Source organism: Schistocerca piceifrons, chromosome 8 (genome assembly GCF_021461385.2).
Source record: "Schistocerca piceifrons isolate TAMUIC-IGC-003096 chromosome 8, iqSchPice1.1, whole genome shotgun sequence".
NCBI lineage: Eukaryota > Metazoa > Arthropoda > Insecta > Orthoptera > Acrididae > Schistocerca > Schistocerca piceifrons.
Genome location: NC_060145.1, coordinates 109,516,540 through 109,537,322, shown reverse-complemented (window position 1 = coordinate 109,537,322; position 20,783 = coordinate 109,516,540). Strand labels below are relative to the sequence as shown.

The 20,783-nt window shown below is 44.3% G+C and overlaps 1 protein-coding gene across 4 annotated transcripts in view; it reads right to left on the bottom strand.

Moving 5' to 3' along the window:
- Nucleotides 1-20,783, bottom strand: part of LOC124711559 (lysine-specific histone demethylase 1A-like) — an 83,824-nt gene that overhangs the window by 29,808 nt on the left and 33,233 nt on the right. For all 4 annotated transcript variants that reach the window (XM_047241695.1, XM_047241696.1, XM_047241698.1 and 1 more), the window contains exon 8: nt 1,368-1,643. In XM_047241695.1, the coding sequence (XP_047097651.1) occupies nt 1,368-1,643 (276 nt within the window). The remainder of the gene's footprint in view (nt 1-1,367; nt 1,644-20,783) is intronic.

Below are 20,783 nucleotides of genomic sequence, written 5' to 3'. Positions count from 1 at the left end.
ATCACCCAGGGAATTCCAAGAAAACAATGCCCAGACCATCGCGCACCCTTCTCTGGCCTGGACCCTTCTGATGATTGCCATACAGTCCAACGGCTAGCTGTCCATGTGCAGAAGCTACATGTTGCCATTCAGTGGAAGTCCAGTTGCAGCATTGGTTTGCAAACTCCAACCTTCATCACCAATGGACAGCAGTCAGCATGGGTGCATGAACCAGGCGCTCACTGCAAGACATACACAGCAACATTCAATGAACAATTGTTGAGGAGACACTGTTGGTAGCCCTTAGGTTCATCTGGGCCATCAGTTGCTCAACAGTCGCATGTCAATTTACTCCTACATGCATCTGCAGCTGTTGTTCGCAACTGTCATCTACGGCACACAGTGCACCACATTTGCCTTGGTTCCCATACTGGATAGCATGATTGTTTCTACCCTTGACTGAAAGCTAATTAGAATGCCCTTTTGGACATCAGATACATCGCTGCATTTCCACATTAAAAAAATGCCTGCTCTGGTTTCCACAACCTCTATACATGCTTTACATACATTCCACTGTTAGTGCTGCCACCTGCCATCTGTGAATTGTTATTGCTCATTGACATCTAACATAAGCAGTGGCCACATAAATATGAATGGACGTTTATACAAAAGAGTGCTAGTTTCACCAAAAATACATGTTATAGTTTCAGGTCCTTACTAATGCCTTACACCAACAATGTGAAGAAAGCTTCCTTACTGGAGTATTTGCGAACACAATTTTACAAAAGGGAAACATGTAACTTTTTCACACTCTTATGAGGCTGCCTGTAAAGAACACAATCTTTACAAACAAATTTATACGCATCACCATTTGATGTATTACTCATGTAGATATCTAACATATTATGTCAGTTCATGAATCTTATGACATTACTGCAAGGATGACTACACCAAACAACTTTCTGTTCATATCTCTTAACAAGTAAGTTTCTCAAAAGACAACAAACTATCGTCACTGCTACTAGAATATAGACAGTGCTGAAAGCTACATCTCACAGTGAATTTTATTCGCAGTCATGTCTAATAAAACATTCATTTGTTTGTTTACACATTAAGTAAAAGTACTTCTACTTAATAATCAGTAAACACAGATGTTGACTAATGAAACTGAAAATAGTTCTTTAGTTTCATGTAAAATTTAGGTTTTTTTAATGCTCAAAAATGCTTAGCAAACAGTTCATCTCTCAAAATCTTAAGTACCGGACTTTGATAAGAACCCAATACTTATGTCAATACTTCTCCTCTTTTTACTACTTCTGCTAGTACACCTATTATTACAGTCAAACAGTGCAAATACTACATTATACTCTTTAGTCTATTGGTCTTACCTCAACTCCAGTGGTAGTATATCTTACGTGGCGTACTGCTGTTTTCAGTTTAATGTCCAAACCCTCGCTAAGAGCAACTGGCACACATGAGTATCCATTTCTCACAGTCAAATGGCTACCAGTAAACTCAAAATCATCATCTTGATCCCAGTGTTTCAAAGACAGTTTGTCCAGAGGTGTGGCATTTGCAAACTCAAGATTAGCAAAGTGCCAATCCAGAATTTGTCTATCACGAGGTGATAAGTATACATCCGAGGGTGGTGAAGCATCTAATTCCTGCAGGATAACGGACTTGGTGTAAGAAATGTAATAACTTATGTGTGATGTCATAAATCAATGGTGGAAATAATTTCAGGAAGAAACTGCAACCAACATGTGAATATATAACATATTATAGTTATATCTAAAAACAAAGATGATGTAACTTACCAAACGAAAGTGCTGGCATGTTGATACACACACAAACAAACACAAACATACACACAAAATTCAAGCTTTTGCAACCAACGGTTACTTCATCAGGAAAGAGGGAAGGAGAGGGAAAGACAAAAGGATGTGGGTTTTAAGGGAGAGGGTAAGGAGTCATTCCAATCCCGGGAGCGGAAAGACTTTCCTTAGGGGGAAAAAAGGACAGGTATACACTCTCAAACACACACATATCCATCCACACGTACACTGACACTTCTTGTGTCAATTTTAGAAAAATACTGGCCTCCAGCAAGTTTAGTGAACAGTTCTTCAGGACGGGGCATAGGGTAAGTGTCGATAAGGCATTGAGCATTTACAGTGGCTTTGAAATCGCCACAGAGACGAATATCACCATTTGGCTTAGCAACGACAACGACAGGAGAGGACCACTCACTGGAAGTGACAGGAAGCAAGACCCCTGAAGTAGTGAGACGATCCAACTCCCATTTTACCCTATCACGAAGGGCCACAGGAATGGGCTGAGCCCGAAAAAACTTAGGCCGAGCAGTGGGTTTGAGCGTGATATGAGCTTCAAAGTCGTTTGCATGGCCTAACCCAGGAGAAAAAAGGGACGAAAATGTCATCGACAAGGAATCCAGTTGAGCATAAGGAATAGCATCAGAGACAATATTGACAGAGTCATCTATGGAGAACCCAAAAACGCGAAAGGTATCGAAACCAAAAAGATTTTCTGCGTTGCTCTGGTCGACCACAAATATGGGAACAGTGCGAATGACGGATTTGTAAGATACCTCAGCATTAAACTGTCCCAAGAGAGAAATCTTCTGTTTATTGTACGTCCGTAATTGCTGAGTGACAGGTGACAGGAGTGGAGAACCCAACTGAAGATACATCTGAGAATTAATTATAGTGGCAGCAGAACCGGTATCCACTTGCATGCGAATATCTCGACCAAGGATTTGGACAGTGAGGAATAACTTCCCTCAGGGAAGAAGTGCAATTGACAGACAACACAGAATCAGAATCAGCGTCATGTTCATGAACATCATGTATGCGGTCGGATTTGCAAACGGAAGACACATGACCTTTCTTTTTGCAATTGTGACACACAGCCCAACGTTGGGGATAATCCTCGCGTGAATGTTTCGTAAAACACCGCGGACATGAAGGAAGTTGCCAGGGGTTTTGCTGCAGTTTCTTAGCGGGTTGTCTACGGCTAGACCGAGGCTGCACGTGGGAGCGCACTGCGGCCACGTCGGCGGGGACGCACCGCACGCGTCGTCAACAGCGCACAGAGGTTGCATTTCCCCAACATCACCCCATGCCTCTATTTGCGCCCCAGCAGCGCGAGAAATTTCAAAAGACTGCGCAATGGAGAGAACTTCATCTAGAGTCAGATTCGCCAACTGAAGGGCACGTTGCCGAACTTCTTTGTCGGGCGCCGACTGGATAATAGCATCCCGTACCATGGAATCGGCACAGGATTCTTTGTGAATGTCAGTAACAAATTGACACTTTCGACTGAGGCCGTGAAGTTCAGCAGCCCAAGCGCGATAGGATTGATGTGGCTGTTTTTGACAATGATAAAAGGCAACACGAGAGGCTACCACATGCGTTTGCTTTTGAAAATAGACAGACAGAAGTGAGCACATTTCAGCAAAGGACAAAGATGCAGGATCCTTCAAAGGAGCCAACTGCGACAACAACCGATATATTTGAGGTGAAATCCAGGAAAGGAACAGAGACTTACACGGTTGTTCGTCCGTGACATGAAACGCCAAGAAGTGCTGTCAAAGACGTTTTTCATAATCAGACCAGTCTTCCGCTGTCTCGTCGTAAGGAGGAAAAGGAGGTACAGCCAACGACAAGAAACGCCCCACATTTGACGCCACAATTAAATCGCGAATCGCCGCTGTTAGAAGCATTTGTTGTTCAAGGAGATTTTGCAATAGTTGCTCGACAGTATCCATGGAACCCTGTGGGTCAACGGTGAAAAGGAAAAATCCACTACCTCGTCGCCAATTGTTATAACGTCAAGTTTAACAAATATAGTTCAGAACGACACAACACATATAAGTCACAGAGTAAGTTGACAAGCAAGACGTGTACAAGTTAGCATTCGAATGAGCACTGAGTCCCAGTCTAGCGGTTGCTGCTCGGCTGGCCGCTTAGGTGGCGCAGCTGCTGCATGGCTGGCAGACAGTGCCGCACGTAGAGGACGCGCATAATTGCGCGGCGGTGCTTTGAATGATCGGCGAGTCACAACAGCTTTCACTATACATAAATGATAATAAGGTCTCTGATGTTTTCACCACACGTAAACTATTTATAAGACAGTATCAGCAGCACTATGGAATTGTTTGCTGACGATGCTGTTGTATTCAGAAAAGTGTTAACTGTCAAACGACAAGAAGGAGCTGCAAAATGATCTGACTAAACTTTAATCACAGCTCGATTTCAATTTAAATAAATGTAATATTATGTCTGCAGTAAAGAGGAGGATCCCCACAGTATCTGATTACAAAGTTAGTGTAGAACATCACAAGCATTCCCATTGTGTAAAAGTATTTAGTGGCAATACTCTGAAGCGACATGGAAAGGGACCATAATATACAATCAATGTTAGGGAAAGCAAATGGAAGACAGATTTGTTGGAATGGTTTTCGAAAAATGCAATGCACTTGTAAAGAAAACTGCATATGAGATACTAAAGTGTTCTACAGTATTGTCCAAGTGTTTGGTATCTTTATCAAACAGGTACGACAACAAACATCAAATGAATTGGCAGACGTGCTGCCAAGATTGTAATAGTTTGGTACGGCCTATATGAAGGTTTAATATAAATGCTTGGGGAACTGAAAGGGAAATCCTTGGAAGAAACATGATGATGTTCTTGCAGGGTAAATTTAGAGAATCTGCTTTAACAGACTGAATGACCATTATGCTACCACAATCACACACCTCTATTAGAGAGCACGAGAAAAAGGTGAGAGAAATTAGGGCAACCACAGAGGGATGTACACAGTCTTATTTCCCTACACCCAATATGCAAATGGAATAAAAAAGATGCTGAGTCGCAGTAGGCACAATAAAAAGACTGTCACAATATAAGCTTTTGGCCAATAAGGTGCTTGTCAAAAATAAAACACACACACACACACACACACACACACACACAAACGCAACTCTAACACTCTCATACACACATGATTGCAGTCTCTGGCAGCTGATGGCAGTGTGGCTTCAGCTGCCAGAGACTGCAGTCGTGTGTGTGTGTGTGTGTGTGTGTGTGTGTGATCTATTTTTGACAAAGGCATTGTTGGCTGAAAACTTATATTGTGACAGTCCTTTTGTAGTGCCCATCTGCAACTCAGTGCCTACAGTATATGGCGAGTAACAACTATCCTTTTCGTAATATTGGTACATTCCTTCTTGGATTTTCCACTGTTTGGAATAAAAAAATAAAATTAATAATACTGGTATGATATAGTCTGTGCTGTGCACAGCTTGTCAGCAGAATAATGAATTCTCATCTTGTCAATGCTGTGTTCCACAATAACAGGCATGAACTACATCATGCTGTTTTACTTTTATACTACCACTGTTTTATCTTTTAAATGTCACATTACATGCAGTAATCCACATATTACTACACCTCTGCCACCCCCTCCAAAGTACGCATCACACAGTTTCCATAGTGCTGCTACCACCAGGGACCGCCGATTGTGGCCCTGCAGGTCAATCGCCTGCAGTCAAGAACCAGTGGCCCCTGGCTCGCAAATGCTCTTTATAGTGCTGTGCACAAGGCTCCAGCCGGCAGTCTGTATGCATCAACAATTTCCATCATGTAGTCTGTACTCATCACTAATCTTGTACCTGTCACTTACAGTTATGCTCATTGTATTACTTATGTTCACACTGTCATGTCGTGGTTTCTCGTAGTTGGTTGGTTTAAAAAAAGGGGGGGGGGGGACCAAATTGCTAGGCCATTCATAGATCCCTCATTCCGATTAAAATAATTCCACAAGGGTGGGAGTAAAAGAATTGAGACACACAAAACAAAGCTGGAAGAAAGAAAAAATCAGAAGAATGACAGAAGGGCAACAAGCACTACAAATAAAAAAAAGGGGACAAGAAAACCAGAGAGAGATGCAAGAAATAGGTAGAAGCAATTAAAACAAGAACGCAGATTACCATGACTGTCTGACCATGAGAATAAAGAGAAGAAGCCAGCCACTCTGCAACACATTAAAACCTCCACCCTAAAAGCACTAGGGTGAAGGTGGGCAATCCAGCAAGAGGTGGACGACCATCATTTGTGAGCCACAGCGTCACTGAGGTGGGTCCTCGTGACAGAGGAGGTAACCATATGGAGCCGACAAAGGACAACAGATTATCTGCGAAAAGCCCGAGGGAAGACTTTCACACATTCATAGTCTTCTTAATGACACGCTGTTTGTTGTGCATATTGTTATGCCACTCCATCTCCCAAAGCGGAAAAACATTGCAGCGTTAAGACAGAACGCAGGTCAGTTTCAGAGATGTCCACCTCCAGAAGCGGTTTCTCGACAGCCCGTTTGGCCAGCCTGTCAGCAAGTTCATTGCTTGGGATTCCGACGTGTCCTGGGGCCACACAAACATCACTGAACAACTGGACCGTTCCAGGGCAGAGATGGAGTCCTGGATGGTCGCTACCAAAGGATGGCGTCGGTAGCACAGGTCGATAGAGTGTACGGCCACAAACTCTGCAGTGAATACACTGCAACCAGCAGGCAAGGAATGCTGTTCAATATAGCCTCTGTGGACATAGGCGAAGCCAACATTACCATCAGCTGTCAAGCCATCGGTGTAAACAACTTCAGAGCACCGGAACATGTCAAGAATCGAGAGGAAGTGACACAGGAGAGCGGTGGGGTAAACGGAGCCCTTAGGGCCATGCAAAAGGTCCAGATGGAGCTTCGGCCGAGGTGTACACCATGGAGGTGTACGTGAATGGACCTCAAGCAGAGGTAGTAAAGGGAAGGACTCCAGTTCAGACAGAAGGGATCACACGTGAGCCGCAATTGTTGGCCCTGACCTGGGAGATGGACTGCCGTGCGTGGAAAGAGGAGGTAATTTGGATGCTCACGAGAACTACCAATGTGTGCAACATAACTAGCGAGCAGTTGTGCACATTGGATCTGCAATGGAGGGACTCTGGCCTCCACCAGGACACTGGTCACCGGACTCGTTCTAAAAGCTCCTGTCCCTAGGTGAACACCACAGTGGTGCTCTGGGTCGAGTAAACACAATACTGAGGGTACCGCCGAACCATAAACCAGACTCCCATTGTCAAGGTGGGGTTGAACAAGGGCTCTGTGTAGAGCTGCAGCAGCATAGAGCGATCTGCACCCCATTTGGTGTTGCTCAGGCAGCTGAGGGCATTGAGGTGCTGACAGCACTTCCACTTAAGCTGATGAAGGTGAGGAAGCAAAGTCAATCAGGCATCGAAAACCAGTCCTAAGAATTGATACGTCTCCACTACAGTGAGTGGATTGGCATTACTGTAAAGTTCTGGTTCCGGATGAATGGTATGATGCCGACAGAAGTGCATAACACACGACTTTGCAGCTGAAAACTGGAAACAGTGGGCTAGAGCCCATGACTGCGCCTTGTGGATGGCTGCCTGTAGGCGCTGCTCAGCAGCGCTGATGGAGCAGTACGAAATGCAGAAGTCATCTGCTTATCGAGAAGTGAAACGGACAGCACTATAGCTGCTGGTAGACTGTTAATGGCCACTAAACATAGAGATACACTCAATACAGAGCCCTGCGGGACCCCATTCTCCTGGATATGGGGGGAACTATGGAAGGCACCAACTTGGACACGGAAAGTATAAAGTGACAGGAAATTTGCCTCGCAGACCCCACTTGTATAATGTGGCAAGGACATGATGTCGCCAGGTAGTGTCATACGTTTTTTGTAAATCAAAAAAGACGGCAACAAAGTGTTGGCGTCTGGAAAAGGCTGTTCGGATGGCAGACTCGAGGGATACAAGGTTATCAGCGTTACAGCGACCCTAGTGGAAACTGCCCTGGCATGGAGCCAGTAGTCCACGTAACTCCAGGACCAAACCGACCTGCCGACACACCATATGTTCCAGCAGCTTACAAAGAACATTGGTGAGGCTGATGGGCCGATAGCTATCCATGTCAAGTGGGTTTTTACCGGGTTTGAGCACATGTTTGATGGTGCTCTCTCGCCATTGCGATGGAAAGACGCCATCGCACCAGATCTGGTTGAATAGAATGAGGAGATGTCGCTTGTAGTCGGACGAGAGATATTTAATCATCTGACTGTGGATCCAATCCGGCCCAGGAGCGGTGTCGGGGCAATGTGCAAGGGTGCTGTGGAGCTCCCACGCTGTAAATGGGGCATTATAGGGTTCACTGTGGCATGTAGTGAAGAAGAGGACTTTCCTTTCCGTCCCTGTTTAAGGGTGCATAAGGCTGGGGGTTAATTCGACACAGAGGCTTGGGCATAGTGCTCAGCAAAGTGCTCGACAATCACATTTGCGTTGGTAGATAACACACCATTGATGTTAATGCCAGGGACACCTGTTGGGGGCTGTTACCCAAAAACACGTCTGATCTTCATCCAGACTTATCTCTCCCAACACACCTGTTTCCATCTTTTTATAAGCCGGCAAGAACAGGCAAGGAGCCGTTTAAAGACTATTAGGTGCTCTAAGGAAGGGTGCGCATATCTCGCTGGAGAGCTCGCCGACGCTCTTCAATTGCCTCAGCAACTTTCGGCGACCACCAAGGTACTGACTTTCGCCGGGGGCACCCTAAAGAACAAAGGATTGCATTTTCTGTCACAGGGTAATGCAGAAAGCAGGTGTAAAGCTTAACAGTTGCCATAGCTCAGCCAGGTGGTGGAAAAAACTGCCACAACTGGAGGATGACATGATCGGGAGGCTGGGAAGGCATGGAACATTCAATGAGGCAGTTTACGCCTCAGGGTCACCAGTTGCCACCAACTTATTTCCTGAGTAGTCTATATCCATTGTGTCTGAGGTTCCAGCGAGATCTAGGTCCTCAGAGGAAACCAGAATCTTCACCTCATCCTCAGACGCAGAGCTTGCAGGTAGCAGTGGTGTGGGTGCCACCGCAATTCCCTTGGTCTTGGGGGTCTTCTTTTTGGATTTCTCTCCCTGCTCCTTGGATTTCTCTGGCTGGGAGGGCTTCACTGATTCAGTCTCCGGGACTGAGGATGATCGTGAAGCCCTATGACCAGCTGCTTTTGGGCACTTCAGCCACTGGTTGGTGTCATCTTTCCCACTAGTAGAAGCCTGGGAGGGGAGTGACCCAAGAGACCCCTTCCTAGCGGGAGGAGCCGAAGAAGACTTATGGTTCTCTGGCTGAGAAGTGGGGACTGGTGTCCCTGATGGTTGGGGGGAGAGGGGGGGGGGGGGGGAGTACTCCCAAGGTAGGTGGTGCGGGAGCAGGGGCAGGTGAAGTCTTCTGACTCTGAAAGGTGACTGGAGTCGGCGGAACTGATGGGGATAGAACTGTTGTAGCAGCAGCCTAAGACATCATACATACAAGGTGTTGTTGTTGTTGTTGTTGTTGTTGTCTTCAGTCCTGAGACTGGTTTGATGCAGCTCTCCATGCTACTCTATCCTGTGCAAGCTTCTTCATCTCCCAGTACTTACTGCAACCTACGTCCTTCTGAATCTGCTTAGTGTACTCATCTCTTGGCCTCCCTCTACGATTTTTACCCTCCACGCTGCCCGCCCTCCAATGCTAAATTTGTGATCCCTTCATACCTCAGAACATGTCCTACCAACCGGTCCCTTATTCTTGTCAAGTTGTGCCACGAACTCCTCTTTTCCCCAATTCTATTCAAAACCTCCTCATTAGTTATGTGATCTACCCATCTAATCTTCAGCATTCTTCTGTAGCACCACATTTCAAAAGCTTCTATTCTCTTCTTGTCCAAACTATTTATCGTCCATGTTTCACTTCCATACATGGCTACACTCCATACAAATACTTTCAGAAACGACTTCCTGACACTTTAATCTATACTCGATGTTAACAAATTCCTCTTCTTCAGAAACGCTTTCCTTGCCACTGCCAGTCTACATTTTATATCCTCTCTACTTCGACCACCATCAGTAATTTTGCTCCCCAAACAGCAAAACTCCTTTACTACTTTAAGTGTCTCATTTCCTAATCTAATTCCCTCAGCATCGCCCGACTTAATTTGACTACATTCCATTATCCTCGTTTTGCTTTTGTTGATGTTCATCTTATATCCTCCTTTCAACACACTGTTCATTCCGTTCAACTGCTCTTCCAAGTCCTTTGCTGTCTCTGACAGAATTACAATGTCATCGGCGAACGTCAATGTTTTTATTTCTTCTCCATGGATTTTAATACCTACTCCGAACTTTTCTTTTGTTTCCTTTACTGCTTGCTCAATATACAGATTGAATAACATCAGGAACAGGCTACAACCCTGTCTCGCTCCCTTCCCAACAGCTGCTTCCCTTCATGCCCCTCGACTCTTATATTGTAAATAGCCTTTCGCTCCCTGTATTTTACCCCTGCCATCTTTAGAATTTGAAAGAGAGTATTCCAGGCAACATTGTCAAAAGCTTTCTCTAAGTCTACAAATGCTAGAAACGTAGGTTTGCCTTTCCTTCATCTATTTTCTAAGATAAGTCGTAGGGGCAGTATTGCCTCACGTGTTCCAACATTTCTGCGGAATCCAAACTGATCTTCCCCGAGGTCGGCTTCTACCAGTTTTTCCATTCACCTGTAAAGAATTCGCGTTAGTATTTTGCAGCTGTGCCTTATTAAACTCATAGTTCGGTAATTTTCACATCTGTCAACACCTGCTTTCTTTGGGATTGGAATTATTATATTCTTCTTGAAGTGTGAGGGTATTTCGCCTGTCTCATACATCTTGCTCACCAGATGGTAGAGTTTTGTCAGGACTGGCTCTCCCAAGGCTGTCAGTAGTTCTAATGGAATGTTGTCTACTCCTGGGGCCTTGTTTCGACTCAGGTCTTTCAGTGCTCTGTCAAACTCTTCACGCAGTATCATATCTCCCATTTTCTCTTCATCTACATCCTCTTCCATTTCCATAATATTGTCCTCAAGTACATCGCCCTTGTATAGACCCTCTATATACTCCTTCCACCTTTCTGCTTTCCCTTCTTTGCTTGGAACTGGGTTTCCATCTGAGCTCTTGATATTCATACAAGTGGTTCTCTTTTCGCCAAGGTCTCTTTAATTTTCCTGTAGGCAGTATCTATCTTACCCCTAGTGAGATAAGCCTCTACATCCTTACATTTGTCCTCTAGCCATCCCTGCTTAGCCATTTTGCACTTCCTGTCTATCTCATTTTTGAGACGTTTGTATTCCTTTTTGCCTGCTTCATTTATTGCGATTTTATATTTTCTCCTTTCATCAATTAAATTCAATATTTCTTCTGTTACCCAAGGATTTCTACTAGCCCTTGTCTTTTTACCTACTTGATCTTCTGCTGCCTTCACTACGTCATCCCTCAGAGCTACCCATTCTTCTTCTACTGTATTTCTTTCCCCCACTGCTGTCAATTGTTCCCTTATGCTCTCCCTGAAACTCTGCACAACCTCTGGTTCTTTCAGTTTATCCAGGTCCCATCTCCTTAAATTCCCACCTTTTTCCAGTTTCTTCAGTTTTAATCTACAAGGTGTAGGCATTCAAATTTCCGAGTAGTTTCAGTGTAGGTCAGTCGGTCCAGGGTCTTGTATTCCACGATTTTACATTCCTTCTGGAGAATCCTGCAGTCTGGTGAGCAAGGGGAATGGTGCTCTCCACAGTTGACACAGATGGGAGGCGGGGCACATGAAGTATTTGGTTGTGATGGACATCTACAGTTACGGGATGTGACGCTGGAAGTTACAGCGGGAAGACATACGCCCAAACTTCCAGCACTTAAAGCACTGCAACGGGAGAGGGATATATGGCTTGACATCACACCGGTGTACCACCACCTTGACCTTCTCAACTAATGTGTCACCCTCGAAGGCCAAGATGAAGGCACTGGTAGCTATCTGATTATCCTTTGGACCCCTGTGGGTACGCCAGACGATATGAACTTGTCGCTCTAAATTGGCACGCAGCTTGTCATCAGACTGGAAAAGAAGATCCCTGTGAAATATAATACCCTGGACCATATTTAAGCTAATATGGGGTGTGATGGAAACACAAACACCCCTAGCTTGTCACAGGCGAGTAGTGCCCGTGACTGGGCAGACGATGCTGTTTTGATCAACACTGACGCAGATTGCATTTTGGACAATCCCTCCACCTCCCCAAACTTGTCCTCTAAATGCTCAACATAAAACTGAGGCTTCATTGTCATGAAAGATTCCCCATCAGCTCTCGAACATACAAGGTACCAGGGCGAATAAGATGTGCTGCCATCCTCAACTTAGTGTTCCTCGCATGGTGTGGCCAGGGAGGGAACGATTTGGGGTCATAAATCTGTGCATTAAATTGAGCCCGTGAACGATTAGAGACTTTTGGTGTTTGACCACCAGTAAGTGATGACTTAGTACGCTTCATGGCGTGTCATCCGCCCTAATGCCACCCACTCCGACCAGGGGGCCTCCCCAGGAGCGCCACCCAGCCTCAGCAAAGGCCACCTGGCAGGATGGCCATAGCCGGGAGTCCTGATGCCCCAGGGAGATGAGCATCTGCTCCATGGTATATGTGGGGATTTAATGATGAAGGCATGAGCAGAGCGATCCCTGTGTTGTCAGGGGGGTACAAACAACAGGGTACATGGCGGCCCCACCACAACGAACTGGCTACCATGCTGGATATCAGATGCAAAGAAGTCTATTATGAATGTCAGTGCAGAAAACGATACTGCACAGTGGATGGAGGAAAATGCACCCAGGAGGGTGACCTTGCCCAACAGCTGGAGAACGGGCAGAAGTGCAGATCCATGTCGACAAAAGATGCGAGAGGTCTCAGTGCATGATGGACACAATGCACCATGTAAGGTGCCCGTCCCCAATTGGCTCTCTCTTTGGAAAAATTTGAAGAATGGAGGTCAAACCCTACAGGGGACCATCACATAAAGGCCGAAACGTGTGAGACTCCTTTTATTTACCTCTTACAACAGGCAGGAATACCTCGGGCCTATTCTAACCCCCAGACTCACAGAGGGTGGTTTCTCAAGATCATGTCTTTTATTATGTTTGGAGTCAGAACACGGGTAGCAATGGGTAGAACTTCCATGTGCTCCACTACAGAACTATTGTGTGCTCAACTTTGGAACTTTCATGTGCGCAGCTGGGGTGACTGTTTTTCCCATGTACTTCTCCAGGGACGTGGTACTTTTGATCTCTTCTACAGTAATAGCAACTTCTTCCGGCCATCTTAGACCACCTCATGGCTATGTTGACACTACAGGTTGCACTGCCTCTCGGTGTACTACCACTGTTTCAAACCATCCGATGACTCTGCAGCAGTTCAGCAAGCTTCTGCTCATGGCTCAGCCAGTACTTCATCATATTTTGGGTAATGAATATGAACACTTGTTTTTCCTGCTATCTTAGTTGGCCTCCTTTTCAAGAAAGGCCTCCCTCTCTTAGTTGTTCTGTTTGTTAGCCCCCACTTCAGGACCAGCTTCACTCACCTTTGCCATTTTGGGTCTTCGATTGTCTTTTTATCATTGCTCATGTGTCCATGCTCTTGCCGTTCGCGTCAAATTTTTCCTAGTACCATAAGCAGCCACATCAGCCTCTGAAATGTTTCTGCCTACGACCTCTCCCATGTCCTATGCTGCCCCTGTAGTTAGAGGTGTGATCCTCCGCCTAGTGCTCAATGAAGTGGTTTGTCAGTGCACCCTTTAGTATTGAGATCTGTCCTTGACCATAGTTACTGAGCAAGGTGGTGCAGTGGATAGCACACTTGACTTCCATGTGGGAAGAGAACAGCTCAAACCTACAGCCGGTCATCCAGATTTAGGTTTTCCGTGATTTCCCTAAATTGCTCCATGCAAATGCCCAGATGGTTCCTTTGAAAGGGCACAGCCCATTTCCTCCCCATTCTTGACACAATCCAACCTTGTGCTCCATCTGACCTCGATGTCATGGGATGTTAAACCAATCAGGACGTCAAACCAAACACCTTCCAGCCATCTAATTTCCAAACTGTTATTTTATTTGGCTACCGGTTTTGGCAATTTACTATGCCATCTTCAAGCCCCTGAACGAAGTGTAGGAAGATTCCAACCTCGGTTCCGGTTAAAATAGGGGTCAGCATTCAAACACTGGTATCTGTAGACTTCTGCCTGATACAGATATCACTTCAATCATCACCTGCCAACTCAGCAGACAATAGTTGAACTGATCGCTGTATCAAGCAGAAATCTACAGGTACAATTATTTGAATGCTGATTCCTATTTTGGCCCGAACCGAGGTTGGAATCTTCCTAAACATCAGTCAGGGCCTGAAGATGGCATAGTAAATCGCCGAAACTGGTAGCCAAATAAAATAACAATTTGGACATTAGACAGCTGAAAGGAGTTTGATTTGACATCTTGTAGCGAATAGCCGTGTCCCACAACCATCTCTGCAAAGACAGACACACAGTTAAACCAATCTTCCTTTCTTTTTGACTGCCATTTTCTGTGCTTTCAAATCAAAGCAGTGTGGAGGGGGGGGGGGGGTTCATTGTCGTCCGTGAACCACACCAGCGCACAACAACAAGACTGCCACGTAAAGAGGAAGTCACGGCAGTTCACCAGGAAACCTCACTGCAACAAACAACTCCATTGGCAACAACACCATGGGCACCATGCAGCATTTCCACCTGGAACCGTCTAGCTTTGTGCAACATGAGAACTGCATATGGACACTGAAGCAGCTGTTCTGCTCCTCAACCCTCAAACATATGCATGGCTGGGCTTCCAACTGTTGCCTCCTGAAAAATGCTGTCTGGTAAGCTACAATAACATCAAATTCCTGTTCCTGATTAATTTATCAATGCTACAGTTTACAAATCTACAGTGTCTCTGCACTTATGTAGTTGTTAATGTTCTTTGTACTGAGAATTTGTTTGTCACTTTGTTGCTTTTGAATTTTTTGTTACTGTGACATACAGTTTGTCTTTCCACCCTATGTTGCAGTACACCATGTTATCTCAGCTGCCCTTTGGGTATAGACCCATTGTTTGCAAAGGAAGAATTGTTGTGTCTTCCATTTGCCACAGGAGCACGATACACTATTGATGCTTTCACCATTGCTAGCTCCAGGATCACACCTCCAGTACCTAAAGAAACAGCACTTAAACACATCGACTACTGTCGCAACTTGCCACACAAACAGGTGGCACTGCACACTGTTTTTTTGCCTTGGCCAGCACCTATGCTACCTTGGGAAGGGACTGATACAATGTTGCTGGACACTTTTTAGTCAGTTTTTGGTCATTGGTCATTGATGCCTTTTCCGAGTTTCCTTATGTCATTTTTTTCTTACCTCCCACAGCTGACGCGACTGTTGCAGCACTGTCCTCCATTTTCCTGTCGAAGGACTCCCTTCTACAGTAGTTATTTACCTCATATCTTTACAATCAATTTTTGCTTCAGCAATGCCACCCACCAGTATCACAGTTCACTATGGCAGTACACCACTACGGCCACAGCTACCCACCCTCTCGACAGGCATCCACCCCCGTGCGGACGATGCAGCTCAGCCACTTGACACGTCCTGTACTAATGCGAGCATCTCCAGATGCCCCCGGCACCTGCACAGGTGTCTCCTGCACCTATGCAGGCACTGTCGGTGCCTCCTACCTTGCTGCAGGCACTTCCTGCACCTCCGCAGGCATCTCTTACCCTGTGCAAGCACCTCCTGCAGAGACACAGGTGCCTCCCATACTGATCCAGACACCTTCTGCACTGGCACAGGCACCTCCCACATTGACATGGGCACCTTCTGCACTGATGTGGGCATCTGTCACTTCCTTCTGATGCCACCTACCCTCCCACTGCATACCACGGCTGGCGAGTTTACAGCACCCAGCCGTCACCTAAACCATGCCTCCAGGGTCACTCCACTGCTGCCCTGGTTTAGGAGACCGTGGGGGACCCGTAATTGTGCACACCCAGGACAGCAGCTTCCAACACTACGGATGTGTCACCATCAGTACCTACTGGAGGAACAGGTATCTGGTCACTCTTCCTCCCAAGCAAGGAGGTATACACTGGTACACCTTCACCACGCCTACGACGACGAGCATCACACTGTTTGAGTAGTGCACTGTTCGGCTGCTCCGTGCCCCCACAGAGGTCACCGATCACTGTCCAGTGCCTCGATCACCTGCAGCCGAGAGGAAGCAGCACCTGACAGGCAAATGCTCTTTATACCATCATGCTCCGGCTCTGACCAGCAGTCTATATGCACAACATACTCTGTACCTGGCCCCGGTCAGTCTGTGCTCATCATTTGTCTTGTACGTGTCACGAATCTGTGTTGTTGTTCTTATATTTATGGTGTCAGGCCATGACACAATAAGTATCCACAGTAGATAATTCTTCCATACAAATAATAAATATCCACAGTAGTTAATTCTTTCATACAAATAATAAGTATCCACAGTAGATAATTCTTCCAAAAAAGAGTGAAAATTATTGAAAAAATAATGCACCATGTCAGTCTTACAAGAGAACATTTTATGCACCTTGATTTGATTAGACTGATTTGAAATACTAATATAAGAAACAGATAAATGTATGGATACAAAAATAAAAAACAAAAGATGTAGGTGGCAGCAGCAGTAAGCCAGCACCGAGACACCAAAGCTCAACAGAAGACTGAACATCCTGTTAATTACACTATTTAAATTTGGCTTGAATAATCACAAATAGTTTATAACAGTTTGTGTTTCATTATGAAATCAGTTTCTTACACTGTTCCACTTTGTTAATATATACCTTGTCTTATTACAAATCCATTCAGTTTCTTCTTCATGATGGGAAACACGGAACACGAAAAAAGAATGAATGTTTGAATTTCCATCACAGGGGAAGCTTGCTAGTATGATGACAGCGTATGTCCATCATTAACTATCTGAACCATCTACAAAGTGCTGTCTCTCTCTCTCTCTCTCTCTCTCTCTCTCTCTCTCTCTCTCTGTGTGTGTGTGTGTGTGTGTGTGTGTGTGTGTGTGTGTGTGTGTGTGCGCGCGCGTGCATGCGTGTAAAAAGTCTATCCTTCCATGCTGAAAGTCATGTGCATTATAGGATGGTGGGAGGAGACAGGAGTGGGAAACAGTTATGCCATTACCGACTGTGTTGGTTTTATGTACGTGCAAGCAAGAAAAATTTGCAGACTAAGAGTTTAAAGTGTTCATCTGTATAAGAGTAAATACTACTTAATCCTGATCTCAATCATAACAATGCTGCAATGAGATGAGAGCTCGGTGACGTCATATCCTGAGCTTCAAAAATCACCTACCCTAAAAACAACGGCATAAAGCTTCTCGGAGGCAGGACATAGAGAACATATGGAGAATTAAATGAACTGTTGGTTCCAGAGACCTTTCTGAGTCTCAAGCATTTATGATAAATATGCAAACTGAAGCGGAGAACGAAAATGTTGTTTGAGTTTACAGGGAACCAAGTGGACTGAGGCATGAATGAGAATTTTGACTGAGGAGGGGGAATGCTAGGGTATCCCGCGCAGTTGTGTATAGCCACTGTGCCAGATTGGTAGAGTGGTTTGCGCATCTGCCTAGCGAGCAGGGAGAACTGGGTTCAAATCCCAGCCTTTATACAAATATTCATTTGTCACTTCAGTCTGCATAAATGCATACAGAGAATTGTTAAATGGTTTGAGTGAATTTTCAACACTGATAACAAATGTGATTTCAATGTGACAAACTGATAATGTTCTTTCAAGAAATCATCATCATCATCAACATCTACAGTTTCGTTCCTGGCTGGATCTGTTAGGAATATAAAGCCCCATATTACACAATGCACCTACGGACAAAACCTCTGCAGCAGTGCCGTAAGTGTACATTTTGGAACTACAGACTGGTTCATGTCACCTTATTACATAATACACGTGAGATATTCATGGAAATGACAAACAGGAAAGTAAAGTTGTTCTTCACTCATACTGTACATCGTTTTAAGAGGCTCAATTGTTTTATATAATGACACCTGCTTGCACAAGCACATTTTTAAATAAATTTTTATCTATACAGCATTCCACATTTGGAGGAGACAGTTACTTTTTTGAGCCCTTGCCCTGATAGTGGCCTTAATCATTAAGAGAAGGGGCATAATGACGATGATGAAAATCAGACATAAGTTGGGTTCGACCCTGTTTGGGAGGAATGGCTGGAAACTATAGATGATGATGATGAAGCATTATTGAAAGAACATTACCAGGTTGTCACATTGAAATCATTCTTCTTAACTGTGTTAAAACTTCACACAAACCATTTAACAATTCTCTGTATGTACATATGCAGACTGAAGTGGCGAATGAAAATTTGTACGAAGGCCAGGATTTAAATTTGAGCCTCCTGCTCACTAGGCAGATGGGCTAACCACTATGTCATCCTGGCACAGTAGCTTTGCTCAACTGCACAAACTGCAGCTCCAAGATCTGTGGGCATTTTGGAACATCATGAGAAAAGATGTGGCTAGTTTTGACAAGTTTCTGTCGATGATACAGGAGGAACTCGCTCAAGTGACACAGTAATGTGCGAAGTAATTCCATATTTTGTCATTGAACTCCCTTGTCGACTATTGCCAGTTTCTCCTTCCTGGCGTGCTGGAATAAAGCAACAGATGCAGTCTAATCAAACATGAATTTTTATCAATTAAGACGCTTTGTATCGCTACAAATTGAAAGTCACAGATGTAAAGTTAAATTCTTATTTACTCAGAAATAAACTATTGCCAATGTACCTTATTATGATATAGAGGGTCATGAGGACCATACAGATAACTATCCTCACTGTACACCTGGATTAGAATGGCCAAGCCTTGTTTGTTGCATTCCATTTCTAGAATATGAAGCCATCAGCACAAAGAATGCTTTTCGCAATAGCAATTCAAAAAACATGAAATCTTCCAGGAAAAATATTGGATTTGCCTAATTACTGCATTTATGAGAATTTATGCACTGAAAAATGTGCGAAAGCTCCAGTACAAAGTCCTGATGTCAGCTGCTGACTTCAGACTGAACAATAATAAACAATAAAATAACAAGCATACAGCACACTTCTGAGTACTCCGTTCTGCACATGCGTGAGTTACTGCCATCTTGTGCAGATACATGGATTCATGTATTTTCATGTTTCCCTGTACTCTCAACTTTTTTCCCCCCTCAACTCTACCCCAGTCTTTTCCCATCTTATTCACTCATTCCTTCACTACAATCCACCTGTCTCTCACTCTTCCTCTAGATCTCTTATCTTATATTGTTATTTCACGACACTGTCTTGATATCCTGTCAACTTCCACTCTTTTAGCACGTTAATCTTGTCTTTTCTGTGTCTTGCATGGCCTTCTCTCTCACCATTCCCCTCACCATTTTACTCCTTACTCTATACGTTCCAGTAAGTCCTATCATGTTTCTTTCAAATTTCATTTTGCAAACATGTACCGTGCTCATAAGCCTTTTCTTCATTACCTGCATTTCTGACGGATACATGAGTACTGGAGTATAACATGCTTAGTATTAACATTTGCTTGCTTCTTGGTGATGCATAATTGCGCCATCACCATACCGTCCCACTACTTCCTACCACACATCTAGCCTTTCATGTACATCTTCTGCTCCACTTTCCGAAACCATTACATTGATTTCTTATTTTCCATCTCCTATACACACTACCCCTCCTGCTATTATCTCATCCATAACAGTGATGAAAAGTAGCGCGGATAGTGTACTCCCTTGCTTCAACCCATTTTTTTGTTCTAACCAGTCTGTCTTCTCTCATCCAGCTTTTACACAACTCGCTGTTCCTTGATAAATTTCCTTCATTCTTCTCAAAGTCAATCTTCCAATGCCCTTTCCTGCAAGGTTTTCCCAGATCCTGCTTCTTTTCAAACTATTATACACCTTATCAATGTCAAGGAACACCATTTCTAAATCCTCACCACATTGGTTGTCTCTCTCTTGGAGTTACCTTACAACAAAAATTAGACCTGCTGTTGACCTTCCTGGTCTAGACCCATACTGTTCCTCTCTCTATGCTCTCCTTCTGTATTCTCGTTTCCAGAACTGACAGCATGATACAACTAAAGTAACTCTCCTACAATTTTGATAGAATTTCTTGCAAAACTTCTTAAAAATTGACACTATGATTATTTATTTCCAGTCTTCAAGTGTCCTCTTTTCTTTCCCTATTGTTCACATGACCTGGCAGAGTCAGTAAATTCCTACAATGGCAGCTGCTCTCACCATCACCACTTACTTCATTCAGTCCCTTTTCTTCCTCTCATAGTCTTTTTGTTCTATCTTTTGTCCAGGTTAGGCCCCTCTCAGCATCCCCAGGAGGATCCTTTTACTTTTCCATATTTCCATTGCAGTTCAGTACCTCTTCCAAATATTCCTAACCTTAATTTCCTGTACATTCTCAACTCCCTTCCATTCTTTATTGATCACTCTGACATTTTACATGATGCCTCTCTTCATAGCCTTAATCATTTCATAGACGACCATCTTGCTTCCCTCATTTCCATCAATTTCATCTACTCTTCTATCCATTTCATCTTCTCCCCAACTTCTTCTTCTTCTTCTCCTCCTCCTCTTCCTCCTCAGTGTATTACTTTTTTGCTTCATCTGTCCTTTCTCAAAACCATAAATGGAGTGTTTGTTTTTCTTTGCAACTTGCTTCCTTACCTCTATCATTACACAAGGGTGTTTCTTTCCATCTTTTGTGATCAATAGTTCTTCCACACTCTTTTCTGCT